The 19,986-nt window shown below is 48.4% G+C and overlaps 1 protein-coding gene across 14 annotated transcripts in view; it reads right to left on the bottom strand.

Annotated features, from left to right (window-relative positions):
* Positions 1-19,986, bottom strand: part of RALGPS1 (Ral GEF with PH domain and SH3 binding motif 1) — a 286,653-nt gene that overhangs the window by 178,601 nt on the left and 88,066 nt on the right. For all 14 annotated transcript variants that reach the window (XM_060300425.1, XM_060300422.1, XM_060300420.1 and 11 more), the window contains one exon: positions 2,686-2,769. In XM_060300425.1, coding sequence (XP_060156408.1) covers positions 2,686-2,769 — 84 coding nt within the window. The remainder of the gene's footprint in view (positions 1-2,685; positions 2,770-19,986) is intronic.

Here is a 19,986-nt window from a genome sequence, read left to right on the forward strand (position 1 = left end):
CTGAGCTAAACCCTTTACATCCATGATTCTCATTTAATCTTCAAAAATCACTTGAAACGATTCTTCCTATTTTATAAATGAGGAAGGTCAGAGGCTGAAAGACAACCCAAGATCATACAGGCAACAAGTTGTAGAGCTAAGGTGCAAACTCAGGTCTGTTTGATTCCATGCAACCACAGCTCCTCAGCCTGCTGTCCACAGACCTCTAAAGTGTTCATGTACAGACTTTGGGGGGCAGTGGGCAGGGGAGGCAGCAAACCCACTCAGATTAAATGGAAATGTATATATCTATGTATTTATCTGAGGGCAGGTTCATATGTGATATTGTCAGATTCCCAAAAGAACCCGTGATCGGAAAAAGACTGAGAACTTCTGGCTTTATGGTGAACTCCCTGGGGCCAAGACACAAGCCTGGCCCATAACAGACCCTTAGGGAACCTGGCCAAGCTCTTCCATCTCAGCCACTCTATAAACAAATCCGAAGGGACTCAGGTCCCATGGAGAAGCAGGCACGTCCTCAGAGGCCGACCAGAACACTTGGCTGCTGGATTTTTGGTTTGGCCACAGGGAGCCTCAGATTCCCTCGCAACCTCCTTCCAATCAACTAATCTTCCCTTTCTTCCCGAAAAAATGTTTGGATGCCTACTACATACAGACACGGCGCTAAGAGCTCTACGTATATCATTTCATTTCATTTTCGTAACAACTGTGCACAGTGAGTACTATTATCATTCTCATTCACAGATAAAGGAAACAGGCTCAGAAAGGTAAGGGACCTGCTCGCCTTTATCTGGAGTCTGATGAGCAGCTTTGCTGTCACACGTGAAAGTCTGCCAGGAAGAGACGCCAATCAGTTCATCTCACGGAAAGCAGCCCCAGCGGCTGATGGACTGGCCACTGGCCAGTTTTCAAACCAGAGCTACCAGGGCTGTGTCCAGGAACTGCTCTCTAAGTGGCTCACAGGCCAGCAGGGAGACCATTTCTCAGAGCATTCTGTGAGAATGCAGCTTTACTTCTGGCTCATTTCACCCACTTGGTCTGAGCTGGACACAATACAATTGTTCACAGAACAAGCTGCACTGCCCTTTGCCAAGCTGACCTGGCCTCCACGTGCAAAGCAGATTACATCAGAGCCGCCAGTGGCCCTCCTCCGGGAGCTCTGTAGCTGATCAGAGGTGGGACTGAGCTGGCTCCCAGCCAAATAGTTTTGCTAAGGAAACTATGAATCCCCTGATACTGTGTACACATCTGGTTTTTTTAAAAGACTAAGCTCAGTTGAAAAGGAAAAGATTTTGAAAATAAAGAAGAAAAAAAAGAAGGCTTCAGTATTTCTCTTTTCAAAACAAAGGGTGTACAGTCCCTACCACAGATGTGGCTAGGCCTTCCTTAGTTCCTGTTGTATCTCAGAAAACAACAATAATGTGAACTCTGGCCTTGATCATCAGAACACAAGCTGGCGCCTCTCTGAGTCTCTCACTATGCTTGGAGCGGTAACCAGCCAGGGCTGGAGAAGCCTGGAGAGAGCTGAGTAACGGCAATGCGCAGGACCCGGCACTTCCCAGCGGGACGGCCCAGCTGGAGGGAAGGCCCAAAGGGAACCCAGGCCCAACACCCAGAGCCCCAGTCACGCACACTGTGCAACCTCGAGGCCACTGTCCTCATCTGAAACCAGAAAAGCAAGAGGAAAGAGGAAAAGCTGTCAACAGCCCCATTTGGAGCTTTGGTTTGTTCAAAGGGGTCTTGCAGGGTACTTTCTACGGAAGATCATGTTCTGGCAGGTCTGTCTGAGCAGTCAGAAGCCTACCCCACTTACTTGGTCCAAGTCCCTGATATCATTCCTTTAGGTGGGGATGCAGCGCTTCCTACCTGGAGCAAAGGTTCTGATTGGACCAAGTCGGTTTGTAGTAGCATGCATGCGGCCAGTGACCAGGCCATCAGAAATTCAAAGAAATTCAATTCAAAAAGTGTTTCCTGAGTACCTCATTCATTCATTCTACATATATTTACTGAAGGTCTATTATATGCCTGACATAGGGCAAGGTGGTGGGGGACACAGTGATGAACAAGATAGACATGGTTCCTGCCCTCGTGAAGCCCACAGATGGCCAAGGAAGATGGAGACTAAAGAGTTACACAGAATGAGGACAGATGGGGAAAGGACCACATGGAGAAGTACAGGTGCACTGAGGAGACATATGACAGGGAGACCTTATACAGGCTGAGATTCATGGGAGGCTCCTAGAGAGAGTGACATTCCCACTGAGATCTGGTTGGGAGCTGAACAGGGAGGACAGCACGAATGGGGCCCTGATGAGACCAAGATGTGATGCAGCAGGAAAGAGGCGGGAGGCCAGGATGGCCGAAGCCCACAGAGTGGGGGGACAGACAAGAGATGAGGCTGGAGAGGTGGACAGAAGCCAGACCCACCACGCAGGACCTTGTAGGGCACATTAAGGTGCCCGAACCCTAGCTTAAGTGGAATTGGAAGCCACCGAAATGATTTAAACACAGAAAAGAGGTGTTCAATTCCCCCCGCTGTGTGAAAAAGCACAGATGAAGTGGGGGCTTAGGAAGAGGAGTTTGGACCTGGGGCCAGGTGCCTGAGACTGAAGCCTGGAGGGGCTCCCAGCCCATGGGGGACAACAGAGCGCTATCTGCACAGGCACATGCAAGCGGCATTCTTACCTGGTTAAACCTCCGGGTAAAGGCCACGACGTTGGGAGCGAGACTATGTTTCTCCTTCTTACTCCATCCACAGCTGGCTAGTTCCTGGGAAGCACAAAGTCAATTTCAACAGTGATTCCAATGGGGATGCAAATACAGCAGGGCATCTAACTGGAATGTGGACACAGAGATGGGGAAGGACTGAAGCACTGGCCATCTATGTCCTCCCAGGGTGGGAGAGATTCTCCTCCTCCTCTGGAGAAGAGGGCTGGGTCTCTAGGTGGAGGTGTATCCTGGGACCCCCAGAGGTGAGGGTGAGAAGCAGGACACTTTTCTCCATAACCCCGGCCACATCTCCCAGGACTTCTATGCCAAATTATTCTCAACCCCGCCACTGCCACTCTGCCAGCTCCCCGGGACCAGAAGCCCTTTCTTAATGCAAATTGTCTGCGAGAGGGTATAATGTTATATTGAGCAGGATCATACCCCAGGGCTACCTTAAAATTAAAATCTGGCTGAAGATGCTCAGATTTCATTGACCAAGTGACATCCTCCATTCCTGGAACCAGGGGACGTCCTGGGCCAAGCGATCAGAGAAGCTTCTGGAATGACCTCAGATTCTTTCCTGAAGTTGCCCCCCCCCCACCGCCATCTCTCATATAAACAAAAGGGGGCAGAAAGACAGGTTGCCTTAATATCTTCTTCAGGAGCGTAGTCTCTTCTTTTCTAGCAGATTTAGCATTATAATTTGAAGAGTCAAATGACCTAAATGTTACCTAACAGTGAGGCTGGTTCCTCTCCAAGGGAGGAAATGGGAGCAATCTAATGAGATTACCTGGGGGAAGTAGATAAAAGGATGAAGGAAAAGCCATTAACTAAATGCCCAGCTTTGCCAGCTTGTGCCTTGGTGACCCCTGGCAGAGAGAATGCAGGGAAGGAAAGTTCTCTACCCCTCAGTTACAAGGCTTCCTTCTAACTCATATCCAGCCTCTGTATTATTAATGACATTATTTTTTGCCCCACACCTGGAACTTTTATAAGGGCTTTAGTGAGGGTCGGCTGCCTACCAGCCGGAACAGACACAGATCAGGGGTCTACCAGGAAGTCAGGGGGCGCTGTGGGAATGGCCAAAGACAAACTGAGCAGTTAGGCCTGAAGTGCCGTGCCCTTCAAATGCATCTCAGGACCCAACTGAAGTCACCGGCACGCGCCTGTGGGAAGCCGGCTGCAGGCAATGGGCAGCTCCGGATTCAAGGTGAATGACCTGGACTTGAGAACGCTTGGGAACCAGCCAGGAGCTAAGAAACACAGCTCCTCTTCCTGGAGGCCTCACTTCTATAAATGGCACCATTGTCCTCCCAGTCACCCATATGAAAAATACAGCAGACATCCTGGACCCTGCCAAGTCCTTCTCACCCTCACAATTTAGACCCCAAGTCATGGTAATGACAATGATATTAACTAACGCTACCATTTACCAAGAATCCCCCATTGTGTCGGTACCGGACAGGGAGCCTCACTTGTTATCTCATGTAATTCTCACCACATCCGTTTTAATACAGAAGAGGGCTGAGTCCTATAGTCATCAGCTTGAATGAACGCTCTGGCTCCACTTCTTTTCACAAGTAGACGTGAATCTCTTTGAGCTGTAGAGTTTGCCTGTTTACCATGATTCTCCTCGATGTGTGTATCCGAGTTTCTTTTCTAGCGTATATTTGACCTACAAAGTCAGTTCCATTGACTCCTACTCCACCCCACCTTTAGAACATATGCAGTCGGCAAATGTATATTACTGCCCTTTGGAAAGGTAACTGTGAGGACAAGAGCCTCTCTCCCCTACGGATTCCAAAGCCAGCCCTGGAAATGTATGTGTTATAATCGGATATAAAAGAGAATTTCTAAAACTGATGTTCAAGGACTGGGACATGGTTGTTGCCCAGTTTCTGGCTGGTAGTTGCTCCCTTTGTTTTTCCCTGAATTCTTTAATAAACAGCAGAAGTTATACACACATCCGTAAGTGTGGGGGGCAGGGACGGTACACGTGTGTAAGGGTTCATTTAATTCAGAGTTTGGGTCTATTTCCACACTGTAAGTAACTTAGGAAGGCATCCTCAAAGGGAGCAGTGTGGACCTTACAGACCGAGCCAGGTCAGAGCCCACCCTCCACACACTAGCGGCGTGATGTGTATCTTCTCAGAACCTCAATTTTCTCACCTTAAATGGGTCTGATAATATATTTACCCGTGAAGCTCATTAGAACAGGTAAGATTAAAGCTCACACAGAGGACCTGGCATGTAACAATCACTTGATAAATGTTATTACCCACCCTCCTCTTTCCAGGGTCACGCTGCTGTCAGACACGGCCTTAAATCCAAACACTCCCTTCTTTCTTCCACACACACTCTTGTCGCTGTCTTGAATTATTAACAAAATCGATTATTATTTCTCTTTCATTCTGCTGATGTCATTCAGGCAAGAACCAAAGCAGGTACTTAATACATCTGCCCCAAATTTGTTTGATTTGAATATTTCTAAGACCCTGATTTAAAAACTGCATGTACAGTTCTTGGCGTTTGACAATTCCCTAAGGACCCTTTTGCACTGGAATACATGTCACATTTAAAATTAAAACTTTGGGACTTCCTTGGTGGTCCAGTAGTTAAGACTTCGCCTTCCAACACAGGGGGTGAGGGTCCCACCAATACAGCTAAGATCTCATGTGCCTCACGGCCAAAAGACCAAAACAGAAGCAACATTATAACAAATTCTATAAAGACTTTCCAAAAAATGGTCCACATCAAAAAAAAAATCTTTAAAATGAAAACTTCAACAGAGTAAAACACTATGTTTGAGAGGTTCCTTGATAAAATGGAAAGGGTCCTTTCCTTGCTCTGAATCCCAACCCTGTCACTCATTTCCTGGGTGACCGCTCTCTTGGCATCAGTTGCATCGCTGATGAAAACAGGGATGCTGAGACTAACTCCACAGAATTGTGGCGGAGACCAAGAGAGATAAAGCCTGACAAAGGAGGTGACATGCAGGGCACAGGCCTGGCTCACAGCAGATTCATTTGTTGAATGGACAGGGCATGAACATTCCTCAGTGTTGAAATCTCCCAAATCCAGTGCAGAAAGATTTATCAAGATGTCAAAAGAAATAAGGCCATTCTAACTGCACTAAAACACGTCCCAAGCCCAGCCTCCTTGGCAGTATTCCTCTTCTGTGTTTGGCCTTATAGGAATATGAGATGCCATCTGTGTGAAGTGGGTTTGGAAAACGTGAAGTAATAGAACAACACTCCTCCAGCCACTATTACCTAAAAAAGGTCCATGTTACAGAACAGATTTTAATTAAGTTAAAATTGACCAGAGGAGACGGGGCTGGTTCTATAAGGGAGACAAGGGGCTGCGCTGAGGCTGGTAAGGCCTTGGTAGCCCTGCGTGCTGTAGAGCCAGCCCTGTGGCTGCCCTGGGGTGCGCTGGGGCCCTGATCTCGCCCAGGCTGTCCTTGGCTCTGAGCTGTCTGCTGAGGTCCACTGGATGTGAAAGGGCAGTAAGAGCCTGTACAGTCCTTGCCAGCTTCTTCTGGGACCTTTTCTCCATCATGTGGCTGTTCCCTGGGTTCATCGGGGAGAAACTTTCTGCCACTAAATAAACAAATTTACCTGCCTTCTCTCCCTTCCTCAGGCTTTAGTGGAAGAGAGGTCCTGTCCGCTCAGGACCCGCTCTCCTCCTGGCTCCCTCCCCCTCCCTGCTCAGAGGCCTTGCTCTGATGCCCTCTCTGGTCCCTGTATCTTCAACCTCTTCCTCTCCACTTTCTTTCCTGCTAGTATTTTTTTTTTTTTTTTGTGGTACGCGGGCCTCTCACTGTTGTGGCCTCTCCTGTTGCACAAGCCAGGCTCCGGACACGCAGGCTCAGCGGCCATGGCTCACGGGCCAAGCCGCTCCGCGGCATGTGGGATCTTCCCAGACCCGAGCACAAACCCGTGTCCCCTGCATCGGCAGGCAGACTCTCAACCACTGCGCCACCAGGGAAGCCCCCTTGCTAGGATTTTAATGTGCAAAAGCCTCTCCCATTAATAATAATAATGGTGGTGACAACAATAACCACGATAGTAATAACAAAAGCCATCTTTTCTAGACCTCCCTGCCGCCTGAAAGGGTTGTCGGTTCTCCCTGTTTCAACCCGCTTCCCTGGCCACCTCCTTCTCTGGTGAGGCAAACTCTCTGCTTATTTTCTGTTCTCTGTCCTTGCCCCTCAGCTCTGTGTTCTCTTGGTTGTCTTGACGCCTCTCGGGCCCCCCATTCGCAGTGTATTTTCCAGTTGTTTTGTTCTTTTCTGACACATGTCCCCCAAGCCCCACCAGGGTCGTCTTCCATATTCTCTACATCTGCATCCCTTCCTGGAAGATCACACACACCACCACGGCTTCCACCACATGCCCATGTCCAGCCCAAGTTTCTCTCCTGACTCTAGACCAGGATATTCAGCCACCTCCTGGCCACACCTCCCTTGCCCTCCCACAGGCACCTCAAAATCAGCACGCCCAGAGCCAAAAGGGTGCCTGACCAGCTGCCTTAAGTAAAAACACCTAACGACATGAGATTCATTTAGACATTCAATCTGACAAAGGAGGGTGTTTATTACAAAGACTGTCCATGGAAAAAATCCCTAACCAAGATAAAAACAACTCTGTCTTAATACCCCCATCTGCAAGCATTCCTAGGTGACAGCAAGAGTCAACACTGGTTTTGGCTCACCCTCGAAGCTTCTCTGGCCACCAGCTTTGTGCTTAGGGTTTTGGGAGTCAGATGCCCTGAGGTGGCCTGAGAAAGGCCTGACCCTGACTGTGCCTGGGGTCAATGAGGTAAGGCCCTGGAAGAGGAGACCTGGGGAGTGGGACAAGTCCTCCCTGAAGACCCCCACAGGATCTAAGCCACTGAGCCATAGGCAGCCACATGTGGCCCTTCCACGCATGTGTTTAATTCTAATTGGAATCTGCTCCAAATCACATTCCTAAAACATGCCCACATGGAAGATGCACCACGTCAAGGAAAGGTCACTAAATCTGACCTCAGGGACCACACCACATTACCATCTTGCTCAATGGCAACCTTTTTTCCTTCCTTCTACCTCCAAGTTTCTCCCCATCCCTCCCATCCTACCCTCTGGAACAATCTTCAGAAGAACTGGTGGGACAGTCACACACTAGTCAAAGGAGTTTTAAAAGCACCCCAGGGAGTGGGTGACCCACTGAGGCAGTGGGGGGAGACAGCGCCAGTTTGGGGGTTGGCAGTGGGGTCTGACTAAGGAGTAAGGCATTTCAGAGCTCTCATACCTCACAGCTGGGAATGCAAAATGGTAGCGCCATTTGGGAGAGCAGTTTCACAGTTTCTTTTAATGTTAAGCATACACTTCACGAAATGACCCAGCAATCTCACTAAAGCAAACATTTCATTTGTACACACAAAAAACTGTGTGCATGTTTATGGCAGTTCTCAATATGGAAATTCTCAATTTCCCCAAACTGGAAACCCAGGTTTCCATCAATTGGTGAAGGGACAAATTGTGATCCATCCATATAATCAAACACTACTTGGCAATAAAAAGGAATGAACTACTGACACAGGCATCAGCAAAGATAAATGTCAAAAGCTTTATGCTAAGTAAAAGGAACCAGACACAAAAATATTATAGGATTCCATTTTTATGACATTTGGAGATAGGTAAAAACTATAGGGACAGAAACCAGATCACTGGCTGCCAGGGGCACAGGGAAGTTCTAAGATGCTAGGCAAGTTCTCGCCCTGGATCGTGGTGGTTCCGTGAGAGAACAGTAGTCTTGCCTACCTTATCCACGGTTTCGCTTTCTGCAGTTTTAGTTACCTGCAGTCAACTGAGGTCCGAACATATTAAATGGAAAATTCCAGAAATAAACAATTCATACATTTTTAAATCATGCACCGTTCTAAAGTATGATGAGATCTCATGCCCTACAGCTCTGTCCAGCTCAGAACGTGAACCATCCCTTTGTCCAGCATATCCTGCCTGTCAGTCAACAAGTGGCCAGCTGTTATTAGATTGATTGTGGTGGTGTCACAGTGCTTGTGTTCAAGCAACCCTTATACTTAATAATGGTCCCAAAGCACAAGAGGAGTGATGCTAGCAATTAGGACATGCCAAGGGACTTCCCTGGTGGTGCAGTGGTTGAGAGTCTGCCTGCCAATGCAGGGGACACAGGTTCGAGCCCTGGTCGGGGAAGATCCCACGTGCCGTGGAGCAACTAAGCCCGTGAGCCACAGCTACTGAGCCTGCACTCTAGAGCCCGCAAGCCACAACTACTGAGCCCATGTGCCACAACTACTGAAGCATGCACACCTAGAGCCCCTGCTCCGCAATAGGAGAAGCCACTACAGTGAGAAGCCCACGCTCCGCAGAGAAGAGCAGCCTCCGCTGGACGCAACTGAGAAAAGCCCGCACGCACCAACGAAGACCCAATGCAGCCGAAAATAAATAAATAATTTTTTTAAAGCGTGAATTTTATTGGATAAAATTAAACTTCAATAAGTGTGACTAAAAAAAAAAAAAAAAGGAAAGAAAACAGTCCGAGCATCGAGGACTGTGAAGGGAAGCGCAGCAATAACAGCCATACAAAAGAACTAAAGAACAACTAGTTCACGTGGGACTAAGACAAAGAGGCCTGAAGGAGGGTCTCTGGGAAAAAAATAATGCAATTAAAAATGATAGGAATAAAAACATAACAGCAAACTTGAAAAAATTTGAGGACATGATGAGGGCAAATGATGATAGAAAAAAAGCAATTATAATCTCCAGGAATAACAAAAACCAAGAAATTCCTGTTTGTATATTTTTTTTTGTTTATTTGTTTGGTTGGGTTTTTTTTGCGGTACGCGGGCCTCTCACTGTTGTGGCCTCTCCCGTTGCGGAGCACAGGCTCCGGACGCGCAGGCTCAGCGGCCATGGCTCACGGGCCCAGCCGCTCCGCGGCATGTGGGATCTTCCCAGACCAGGGCATGAACCCGTGTCCCCTGCATCGGCAGGCGGACTCTCAACCACTGCGCCACCAGGGAAGCCCTGTTTGTATATGTTTAAATGTTATATATGTATTTTAATAGTATACATACATTTAAAATAGTATATATTTTAAATGTTTAAATATATATTTTAATAGCTGTATACATTTAAATATTTTATTTTTTCCCCAATGTTAGGCATTTGATGGATTAAAAGAAAAGGGAATCTGTGGGCCCTTGATGTGAGGCATATTCTCTCTTGAATGGCCCAGGGTCCTTAGAGAATGAAATACAACCCTGGCACACTACCTAGCTTGACACTGAATGACACTTACACATTTACATAGCCATAAAAATGAATGCTGTTTGTTGGTTTGCAACTTTTAGAGTCAACCTAAGGAAAACTGATGGACTTGGTGTAACTGCAAAATGTCAGAATGTTAATTAACTTGACAGTGTAAAAGTACAGCTGACAGAAGGTGGCAAGTGGAGAAGGGGAGGAAAAGCATGGGAAGTGAGCAGTCAAGAGACACTATATAAAGCTGATGAAATCGAGGTCTCAGCGCACCAAATAAAGTGTCAAAAATAACCAGTAGAAGAAAAATCCTCTGGGGAGGGGACTGGAGTAAGGGATCAAAGCCTTTCTTCATGAGCTCTTCTGTACTATTTGAATATCATGAAAAGATTACTTTGAAACAAATTTTAATAGGTGATATGTTATAATATTACACATTGTAAAGCTTCTAAAATTAAATTTTAACAGTTGAGTAAACACTCAAATATACAAAATTTTTATAAACTCATAACCTGCTTATAACCTGTCAGGGTCAACATCTATAACGCAAATGTGTCAACATAAATAGCAGATAGTTTTCAGGTGGCCACTAGGCACTTCTGTACCTTCTGATGGAGTAAGCATGTGAAATCATGACCATCTGAACCTTCAGGAAACAGGCCTGTCCCACAGGAAACGTCAGGGCTTTTACCCAAGTGAATCACAGAGAAGGGAGCAGCTAACCGGGGAGGCTGCCTTAGACCCTCACTGGGACAAAATTGGCTGTGATGAAAAATGGAAGGAAAAGAAAAGGGAAGGAGGAAAGGTAAAAGGAGGCAAGGATGGAAGAAAGAAAGGAAGGGAGAGGAAGAACGGAGGGATCAGGGAAGAGGGGAAAGAAGACCGGAGGGTGGGGGGCCCAGCTGAGCACCAGCCCCCATGCTGGAGGGGCTCCAGGACAGTCAGACGAGACCTCGAGGAGCTCAGTGTCTGGCCGGTGGGGGAGACAGACATGAACACAAATCACTGTAACTCAAGACAACAAAAAGCAACTGCACTTTCCTGCTTTATTTCTGAAGGTTGAAGACCTAAAAAGACATTTCCTAGAACCAAGCTTTCTGAGTGACTGTCAGTGGGCTGAGGCATCTTTAGCTCTTTCCTGGGAGAAGAAGGAGAAAGAGGGGAAAGGGTGAGAAGAAAGGATGAAGAAGGAAGAGGAAGAGAAAAGGAAGAGACAACAGTAATTGACAATTTATAAAACACATCTACATTCGACACCAGAGTTAAAGTATGTTTTATGAAATATAGCAATGGACCAAACAAACATGCTCTTGCTTTCTATGTTCTACAGGAGGGGAGAGAGATGAGAAATTTGTGATTAGTCAAATGATGATAAATCCTTTAAAAAAAATGTTAACCAGGATGAAGGAATGCAATATTGGAGCGGATGCCTCAGGATGCCTGGCTGATAAACCGACTGGAGTGGAGACCACGAACGAGGTTGGCAGCAGGCTCTGCAAGGATCCAGGGAGAGGGTTCCAGGCCGAAGGAAGTGCGAGTGTGAAGACCCTGGAAGCTCTGACAGCGCAAGGTGGGCAATGAGGCTGGAGCTGCTTGAGCCTGGGCGGGTGGGAGGAGACGGGGTAGGAAGGAAGGGGGTGGAGGCCTCGAGGGCAGGTAAGGACTAGAGTTTATTCTGAGTGGGATTGGAAGGCTACAGAGGGACTGAGCAGAAGCAGCTCCAAAAGCCTCATGCTGTGCGCTGGGTAGGTTTTATCGGACCCAACCCACCCCGTGCTCTTGTGCTGTGCTACATACAATCTAACCTGTACTATAACCTCATACACGGGCAACATAATTTTCTCACGTGAGAGCAATTCACTTTAGTAATTTGAAAGAAACACCTGCTAGGGGCTGCGTGTGGAGAAGGGAGGGGCCCGGCCCCGAGGGAAATGAACACGAGGGCCTCCATAAGGGCTCAGAAGCCCTGGTGAGACAAACCACAGAGGGGTAAAGAATCGCTGGGGACAAATGGGTGCCTTCTGTGGGGTCGGGGTGCATGGGGGTCCCTGACCTAGTAGGAGGAGCTCCGCTTTCTCAGCTTCCAGTCTGTTCATTTCTGTACAGCGGCTGGTTTACAGTCACTACTGTTTCATCAAGTCCTCAAACTACCGTCTGTTTAGCAAACATGCAGATTTAGGGTCATGAAGATGATGCAAACTTCCCCAAACATTCCTTTTCCAGCCCTAGTGTTGTGCAGCTCTGCACAATTAGAACCAGCTGTCCAGGCAGGGCAGCGGCCAAGTGCAACCCTGTGAACAACCTCCAGTCCACGTGACAGCGGCCCTGTGAGCAAAACAGAGAGCGGCCCGCAGTGCAGCCCACCCGGATTCCCGGGCTCGTCACGAGGCCCACAGGGCCTCACGTTCATTTCCCGCTCTCACCCCGGGGACTGCGCTCAATCCCCTTTCTCTGTATTCTTGGGATATTTTTTTCTCAAATAACATCATTCAGATGTTCTCTTTTTAAAAAGAATACATTTTTTTGTTTGTTTGTTTGATCAGAGACCTAGCACATGCTCAGTACAGAAAACCTAGACAATACAGAAAGCCCACAGAAGAGAATTTAAATCACCCACTAGCCTAACACCCAGAGAAACCATAATTTACAATCCGGTCAATAATAATGACAATAACAACAACAGCGAACTTTACTGAGCACTTACTAAGTGTCAAACACAATGTCAATCATCTTATGTACATTCATCCTTTGCTCACTGAATTCTCACAGCAACCCTATCAGATAGATACTGTAATTGCCCTCTTTTACAGATGAAGAAATGCAAGCTTAGAGAAGTTAAGCAATTTGCTCAAACCCACATATGTGGTCAACCTGAGAGCCAAGATTCCAACCTGGGTCTGTAGGTCTCAGGAGCCTGGCCCCTCGGCCTCAGAGCAGGTCCATCTCCAGAACGGAGGCCCTTCCCCACTCCCAGGCACAGAGGTACGCAGAGGTACACACGCATACGCACACACACTCTCTCTCTCAATGGAACTCACATTGTAGCTGTGGCTTTGTCCTTACTACCTCGTCATTACAGACATTTTCTCACGTCTGCCCCACCCTCCTTTCACACTCCATACACACTTGACATCTCCTAGAAACAATCCATCATATTCGTCTCCTTTTGTTTTTCCTCTGAGTTCTAGGAGAAAATTTTAGTCTGCCTTTTAATTCTCCTTTTGTTTTCTACAATATCTGGTTTACTGCTCACTGTTTCCACTGCAATTTAAATTTGGTAATCACGTTTTTTCAGCACAATTCAACCCTTCTTAATCTGGATCTTCGCAAACTGCATTCGTCTGTAACACTGCCGGGAACACAAAATGAAATTTCTGGAAGTAATGGGGAGAGGCAGGTTCTGACCTAGTCCTCGCACTGCCTACGATTTTTTGTCCAAACATAACTTTTCTGTGTCTGGTGATTATGCTAAACACCACATCGGAAACTTGAAAAGTTAACTCAAAATTTCCAGGGCCACGTGATTTTACCAGTGAGTCCTGTCAGACCTCATAATTAAGTGTTTAAGTAACACCTAATTCTTATGCTAAATGATTTATTCCAGAGCACAGAAAGCAATGGAGAGAAGCCCCAAACCCTAACACCTAACAAATACAGAACAAGTGGGAAAAAGAATCATCATACATGGCCCAGCAGGTTTGTCTAAAAAAATGTAAGAATAGGGCTTCCCTGGTGGCCCAGTGGTTGAGAGTCCGCCTGCCGATGCAGGGGACATGGGTTCGTGCCCCGGTCCGGGAAGATCCCACATGCCGCAGAGCGGCGAGGCCCGTGAGCCATGGCCTCTGGGCCTGCGCGCCCGGAGCCTGTGCTCCGCAATGGGAGAGGCCACAACAGTGAGAGGCCCGCGTACCGCAAAAAAAAAAAAAAAAAAAAAAAAAGTAAGAATAAGCTAATATTATGAAAACTATTAACATAATAACAGTACATCAATAAATCAAAGAAGAGGAAAGTGTTATGTTCCTCTCAGATACTGAAAAAAGTAATTAGCAAAATGCAACATTTGTTTGGGATTTTAAAAAGAACTTCTTAGAAGCTTAGGAATATCTCAAACCAACAGCCATCATTATATAACAAGAGAAACACTAAAGGAATCTGAATTAAAGTTAGAAACAAGAGGTGGTGCATCCTTTCTCAACAAGGTTCCTTATCTGAACCATAGAACACAGAAAGTGACTTGAGAGTGACTGTCTTAATTCTCCTAAGACTGGGACGTTTGTACACACAATGGACCTTCAGGCATTAGGCTTAATCCTCTCATGGATCCCTGGTTGAGAAAGGCCTATAACCCAGTGCTGGGCAATAGAAATATAATGCAAGCCATATATTTTAAATTTTCTAGTATCCGCATTAAAAAAAGAAAAAAACAGGTGAAATTATTTTTAATAATTTATTTTATTCAATATACCCAAATATTATATTTTCAACCTGTAATCAATACAAAATATACAAAATTATCGATGAGACAACTTACATTCTTTTTGTACTATGTCTGAAATCTGGTCTGTTTTTCACACTTACAGAACACCTCAGTTTGGACCAGTCACATTTCAAGTGTCCAGTAGCTAGATGAGGCCGCCATCTTGGACAACACAGCTCTAACCAATGGACAATGACACTGAAATACAAAATACAATTACTGAAAAGGAGAGGTCAGGCAGGTGAACCAAAGATAGGTCGAGAGGCCCCATCAGCAGGGCCAGGGAGAGGTGGGGAGCCAAGGCAGCCAGCTGAGAACCAAAAAGGAAGGTTAGCCCAGGACAAGCAAGAAGACAGAACAGGTAAAGAACCTACTCATGACTGACCTTAAGTAATGGGTTCTGTTTGTCCCTGTTACTGAAGGTCTGACCCCACCTCCACTCCCCTGCTCCCCCAAAGGGAGGTAGAGCTTGTCTCTAATGGATGAGGTAGATCCAGCTGCAGCTATATAGGAACTCAGGTTACAGACAGAATGAAATACGTTCAAAAAAGATGGAGAGGGACTTCCCTGGTAGCACAGTGGTTAAGAATCCTCCTGCCAATGCAGGGAGACAGGTTCGAGCCCCGGTCCAGCAAGATCCCACATGCCGCAGAGCAACTAAGCCCGTGTGCCACAACCATTGAGCCTGTGCTCCAGAGCGCACAAGCCACAACTACTGAGCCCGCGCGCCTAGAGCCTGTGCTCCGCAACAAGAGAAGCCACCGCAAAGAGAAGCCCGCACACTGCAATGAAGAGTAGGCCCCGCTCGCCACAGCTAGAGAAAGCCCGCGTGCAGTAACAAAGACCCAACGCAAACAAAAATACATAAATAAAATGAATAAATTTAACAACAACAACAAAAAGATAAAGACATGTGCAGCCCACTTTGGCAATTTCATGTTTTCACAGGGTCTTCCTAAGTAAGGAGTCCTGGGTTCTACTCTCAGCTGTGCCCTGAACCCCCTCTGAGAGTTTGGGTCAGTCCTTCCCACTAGGGGGGCTCAGTGTCCTGTCTGTAAAATACAGTGGCCCTCGATGGTCCTTAAGATCCTCCCAGTTCTCCCATTCTATGAGCCTGCGGGAAGCAGAGGTCACAAGTGTAGCTTTATAGAAAAACGCTATTAAGTAAGCCCTATCCCTGGAGACTCCATGACTGAGCAGTTTTCTTTGCAAGTGTTTTGAGGGGGTGTAGAGAGGCTGAATCTCAGAGACACAGTCAAGAAGGAGGAGGGGGCTTCAGGGCACTGCGCCGGTCCTCAGGGATGGGGTGGACACGACAGTCCGGGGAGGCAGGAGACGGGAACCAGCTGGGGGGAGGCAGGCTGGGGGCAGACAGAGAGAACACAGCCCAGGTTACAGAAAGAGGGAAGGGAATGAAAGTGGAGGCGAGGGGAGGGAAGGGGAGAAGAAAGGAGGGGAGGGAAGGAAGAAGGAAAGAAAAGGGGGAAAAAAAGAGAGAAGAAAGGCGTTCGGGGTTAAATCCAGGTGGGATCAGGTAGGGGAGAGGCGCACCCAGGTGGAGCAGGACCAGGAGGGAGGGTGTGGAGGCCCCACGGGGGCAGCTCGCCGTCCAGGGCAGGAGAGAGAGCAGCGGCAGTACCCGGAGAGTGTCCCACAGGCTTTCCACGTCCCCAACAGAAGCATCCTCTGAAGGTCTGCATGTCAGGAGCAGACACAACTGTCTGGTCAGATGCCAAAGAGGCAGCACTGGCCACCTGACACCAGGGACACATCCAGGGAGGCCGAGACCCAAACTGTGTGGCCCCCAATCTCACCAGACAGGAAGAGAACACGGTGGGAGCACACTGAGATAATCGACCACCAGCCCCATGGCTCCTCCTCACTCTGTGAGGAGGGTACTTCTAGACAAGATCAGTCCTGTTCCCAGGCTGAGAATAATAATAATGATAATAAAACAATAACAACAGCAGCTCAGCTTGCTTACTGTATGCCAGCACTAGGCTAAATACTTTTCTTACATTAACGTCCCTTAATCTTTTAACAACGGCATTCACCAGGAAGCGCTATTATTGCCCCCCCCCCGTTTACACACAAGTAAAACTGAGATCCAGAGAGGATAATTCACTTGCCCAAGGTCACACAGCAAATAAGTGACAAAACTGGGATTCAAACCCAGGTGTGTATGACTCTAAAACCTAAGCTCTTAACCACTGTGCTTTCAGCCTGGTCAAGCATTATTCCCATGATTTTTCACCAACATTTTGAATAACACTGGTGGAGTATCTGCAAAGTGGATAGCACTATAGGGGTTACAAAGTGAACAAAATGTCAGGGAAGGAAGAGAAGCACAAGGTATTGCATGTTTCCTACACTTTAGGTCCTGTGCAATGTGCTTACATCTAGTTTATTTTGCTTAAGCTTCAAAGCCAGACCATGAAGTCGATTTTACTATTCCATTTTACAGATGGAAAAACTGAGACTCACAGAGACGAAGTCATTTATACAAGTTCATCTAGGCAGTAAATGGCAGAAACCAGAGCCTGAGCTTTTAATACAAAAAGGTCCCAGGGGGACACTGAGGTATGAGATAAGGTAACCAGACAGGGGGCCTGGGAGTGGACAGATTTCACTCAGAAAAGGCTGAACTGGGGTTGGGGTGGGGGGTGTCGGTAGGGGTGCGTTGTAGAAAACAATGAGCCTGGAGGCTGCACGGGGGCTCAAGGCTGCCCCGCCCTAAGGACATCCTCCCCCACCCCCACCGTACCCCAGCTCCCAGGCCTGACTTCATCTGGATCGAGGCAGAGTTGCAGGAGGGGCCACAGGGTAAGTCTTCATTCATCAAAATAGTTGTTTCATTCTACATGTCACACTGAGTCTTCTCCCCAACCCCTGGTAATTTTCTTTTTGATAACAAGCAACGTGAAGCCCCTGGACAGAGCAGGATTTCTGGAAACAAAGTGAAACCTCTGATAAACTCCAGCAATGGCTCCGCAGCAGGACCTATCACAGGGGTGACTCGGGTTTGACACTGGAACTGTCTGCTGGCAACCAGGGAAGGCCAGTGCACAAGCAGCCAGGAGGAACGGCTCTTTCAGAAAAGCTGTTTCCTCTCCTGAGAAGCTAAAACAAAAACCACCTTTCAAATGTTTGATCTATACAGGGATACTTGTTGAAATTAAAAGTGTGAGGAAGCCTTTCAGCCACCAGAGCCAACAGCCTCTGAGGTGTGACACCACCTTTTGTAGGAGAGGGAGTGAGGCCATGGCTCCGATCACCACCTCAGGCCCGGCCGCCCCTCAACTCTGTCTCCAGCCCCATCTAATCAGTAACGCCAGCTAGTCTCCCCGAGTACCTCCCCGTGCCAGGCTCTGTGCAAGGCTTGGGGGATCGAGCAGTGAGCGTGGCACTTGCCTTCCAGTGGAGAAGACAGGCGTTAATTAAGAACGTGTTGCTAAGTGCCTAAGGACAACTTCCAAGGAGTAATGGAGGGCTGGCACAGCTGAGGAGCAGGGGACTGGGAGCGAGCCAGGTCACGGGGACAGGAGCGGCACGGAGGACAGGCACGGCAGGCAGAGAACAGCCGGCGCGCAGGCCTGGGGGTAGATCCGAGAGCCTGTGAGGAAGCCAGAGCAGGGGGAGCAGAGAGTGGGTGGGGAGGGCTGGACAGGAAGGAATAAACCAGGTCTCACGTGGCCTCCAGGCTCGGGACAGATCCTATGGGCACCGGGGAAACCAGTGGAAATCTTGAAGAAGCTCAGTGACGTGGACAGAGATTTAAGAAGTACAGGGTGGGCGACAGAGCAGGACGGGGCAGAAGTGAGTATGGAGATGAGCATGTAAGATGAGGAGGCGTCCAGAGGGCAGCCTGACCTTGGAGGTGATCCTGGGGACAGAGAGAGGGGGAAGGAGGGGAGACGGGGCAGGGACTGACTAGGGGCAGAGAACATGGGAGAGAGGAGTCGCCGATGAAAGACACCATGTTCCTGGCCTGACCGGGCGGACAGGGGTGCCATCCCAGGGGTGGGGACCACAGCAGGATTCTGGGGAAAGAATCATGGTTTTGGTCTGGGGCATGCTGTGGCCGTAGGGCCTGTGCGAACTTTGGCTGCTGCTTGTTCTGCTTCTTGAAGGAAGCACAGCTCTGCCTATAGAACCAAGTCCCAAGAGCCCCGGGCATGGCATTCAAGTCCTCCACAATGGGACTACCCTATTCTCTGATCTAATTTTGTACAGCACCCTTCCCCTCTCCTTTGCTCTGAGCAAACTAATCTGCTCACTGGTCCCTGTACATGGCCACGTCCTTCCCAACTGCCTTACCAGGTTCAAGCTGTTCCCTCAACCTGGAATGCCCTTTCTTCTGATCTTGTGGCCAAATCACGCGGATCTCTCCAGGCCATGAACAAACAGGACCCCCTCCAGGACGCTCTGTCCACTACCCCGGCTACGAGTATAGGCCCCACTCCCGGACAGTGCTCAGTCTGTCCCCTTCAGTGTGGCCCTTGCCATTATTTACATATATTTCTTACTTTCCCCATTAGACCAGGGATTCTGCATTCGCCCTCGAGTCCCCTGAAAACCAGGCAGGGAGCCTCACACGTGATACATTCAGGTCAATATGTGCCGAATGACTGAACGGTAAGCATGGAACCCGCCGTCCCCAGCAGGCCCAGGAATGCCTAGCCAAGCCACAAGAAGACTGCTGAGAAGAACGGCTCCTCTAACTACATTCAAATCCACAGCTCCGGGCTTCTCTGGTGGCGCAGTGGTTGAGAGTCCGCCTGCCGATGCAGGGGACACGGGTTCATGCCCCGGTCCGGGAGGATCCCACACGCCGCGGAGCGGCTGGGCCCGTGAGCCATGGCCGCTGAGCCTGCGCGTCCGGAGCCTGTGCTCCGCAACGGGAGAGGCCACAACAGTGAGTGGCCCGCGTACTGCAAAAAAAAAAAAAAAATTCCACAGCTCCACTCGGAGACCACACATTGGCCCCCTTGCACATCAGCCTTCCTCCAGATGCCACTCAGACTCCAAGGGCTGACTATACCTTGACTTCAGCAAATACGCAGCCAAGACGGCTCAGCGCTGCTCTGACCGCCTCCACACCAGAGGGCAGAGGCTCAGAGCCTCCCACAGCCTCACAATCACCTCAAGGGGTCATCTGGGGTCTGAAATGGACCCTGGGGGTATAGGCAGGTAGGCAGGGGCTGGCCACAACCTGAGCCCTGAGTGCCCCAGGTCCAAGAGGAGGGAAAAGTGGCCGAGGAGTGGGGCTGTGCTCTGTGGAATGGGACAGGGCTGGGGAGAGACGTGCAAATTCTGCCGCGCACAGAGGTGTCTGGGCATAACATTTTGAGAGGCTTGCCCTCTCCAAAAAGTTTATCCACAATGCAGAAGAGGAAAAAGGGAAAAAAAACAAGAGATCACAACTTATTTTATGAGTAGTTTTCATCCAAGAATCTCATATTTTCCACTGAAGGAAAAGCCAATCTACATCTAAAGAGTCAAATTTTCAAGACCT

Source organism: Globicephala melas, chromosome 6 (genome assembly GCF_963455315.2).
Source record: "Globicephala melas chromosome 6, mGloMel1.2, whole genome shotgun sequence".
NCBI lineage: Eukaryota > Metazoa > Chordata > Mammalia > Artiodactyla > Delphinidae > Globicephala > Globicephala melas.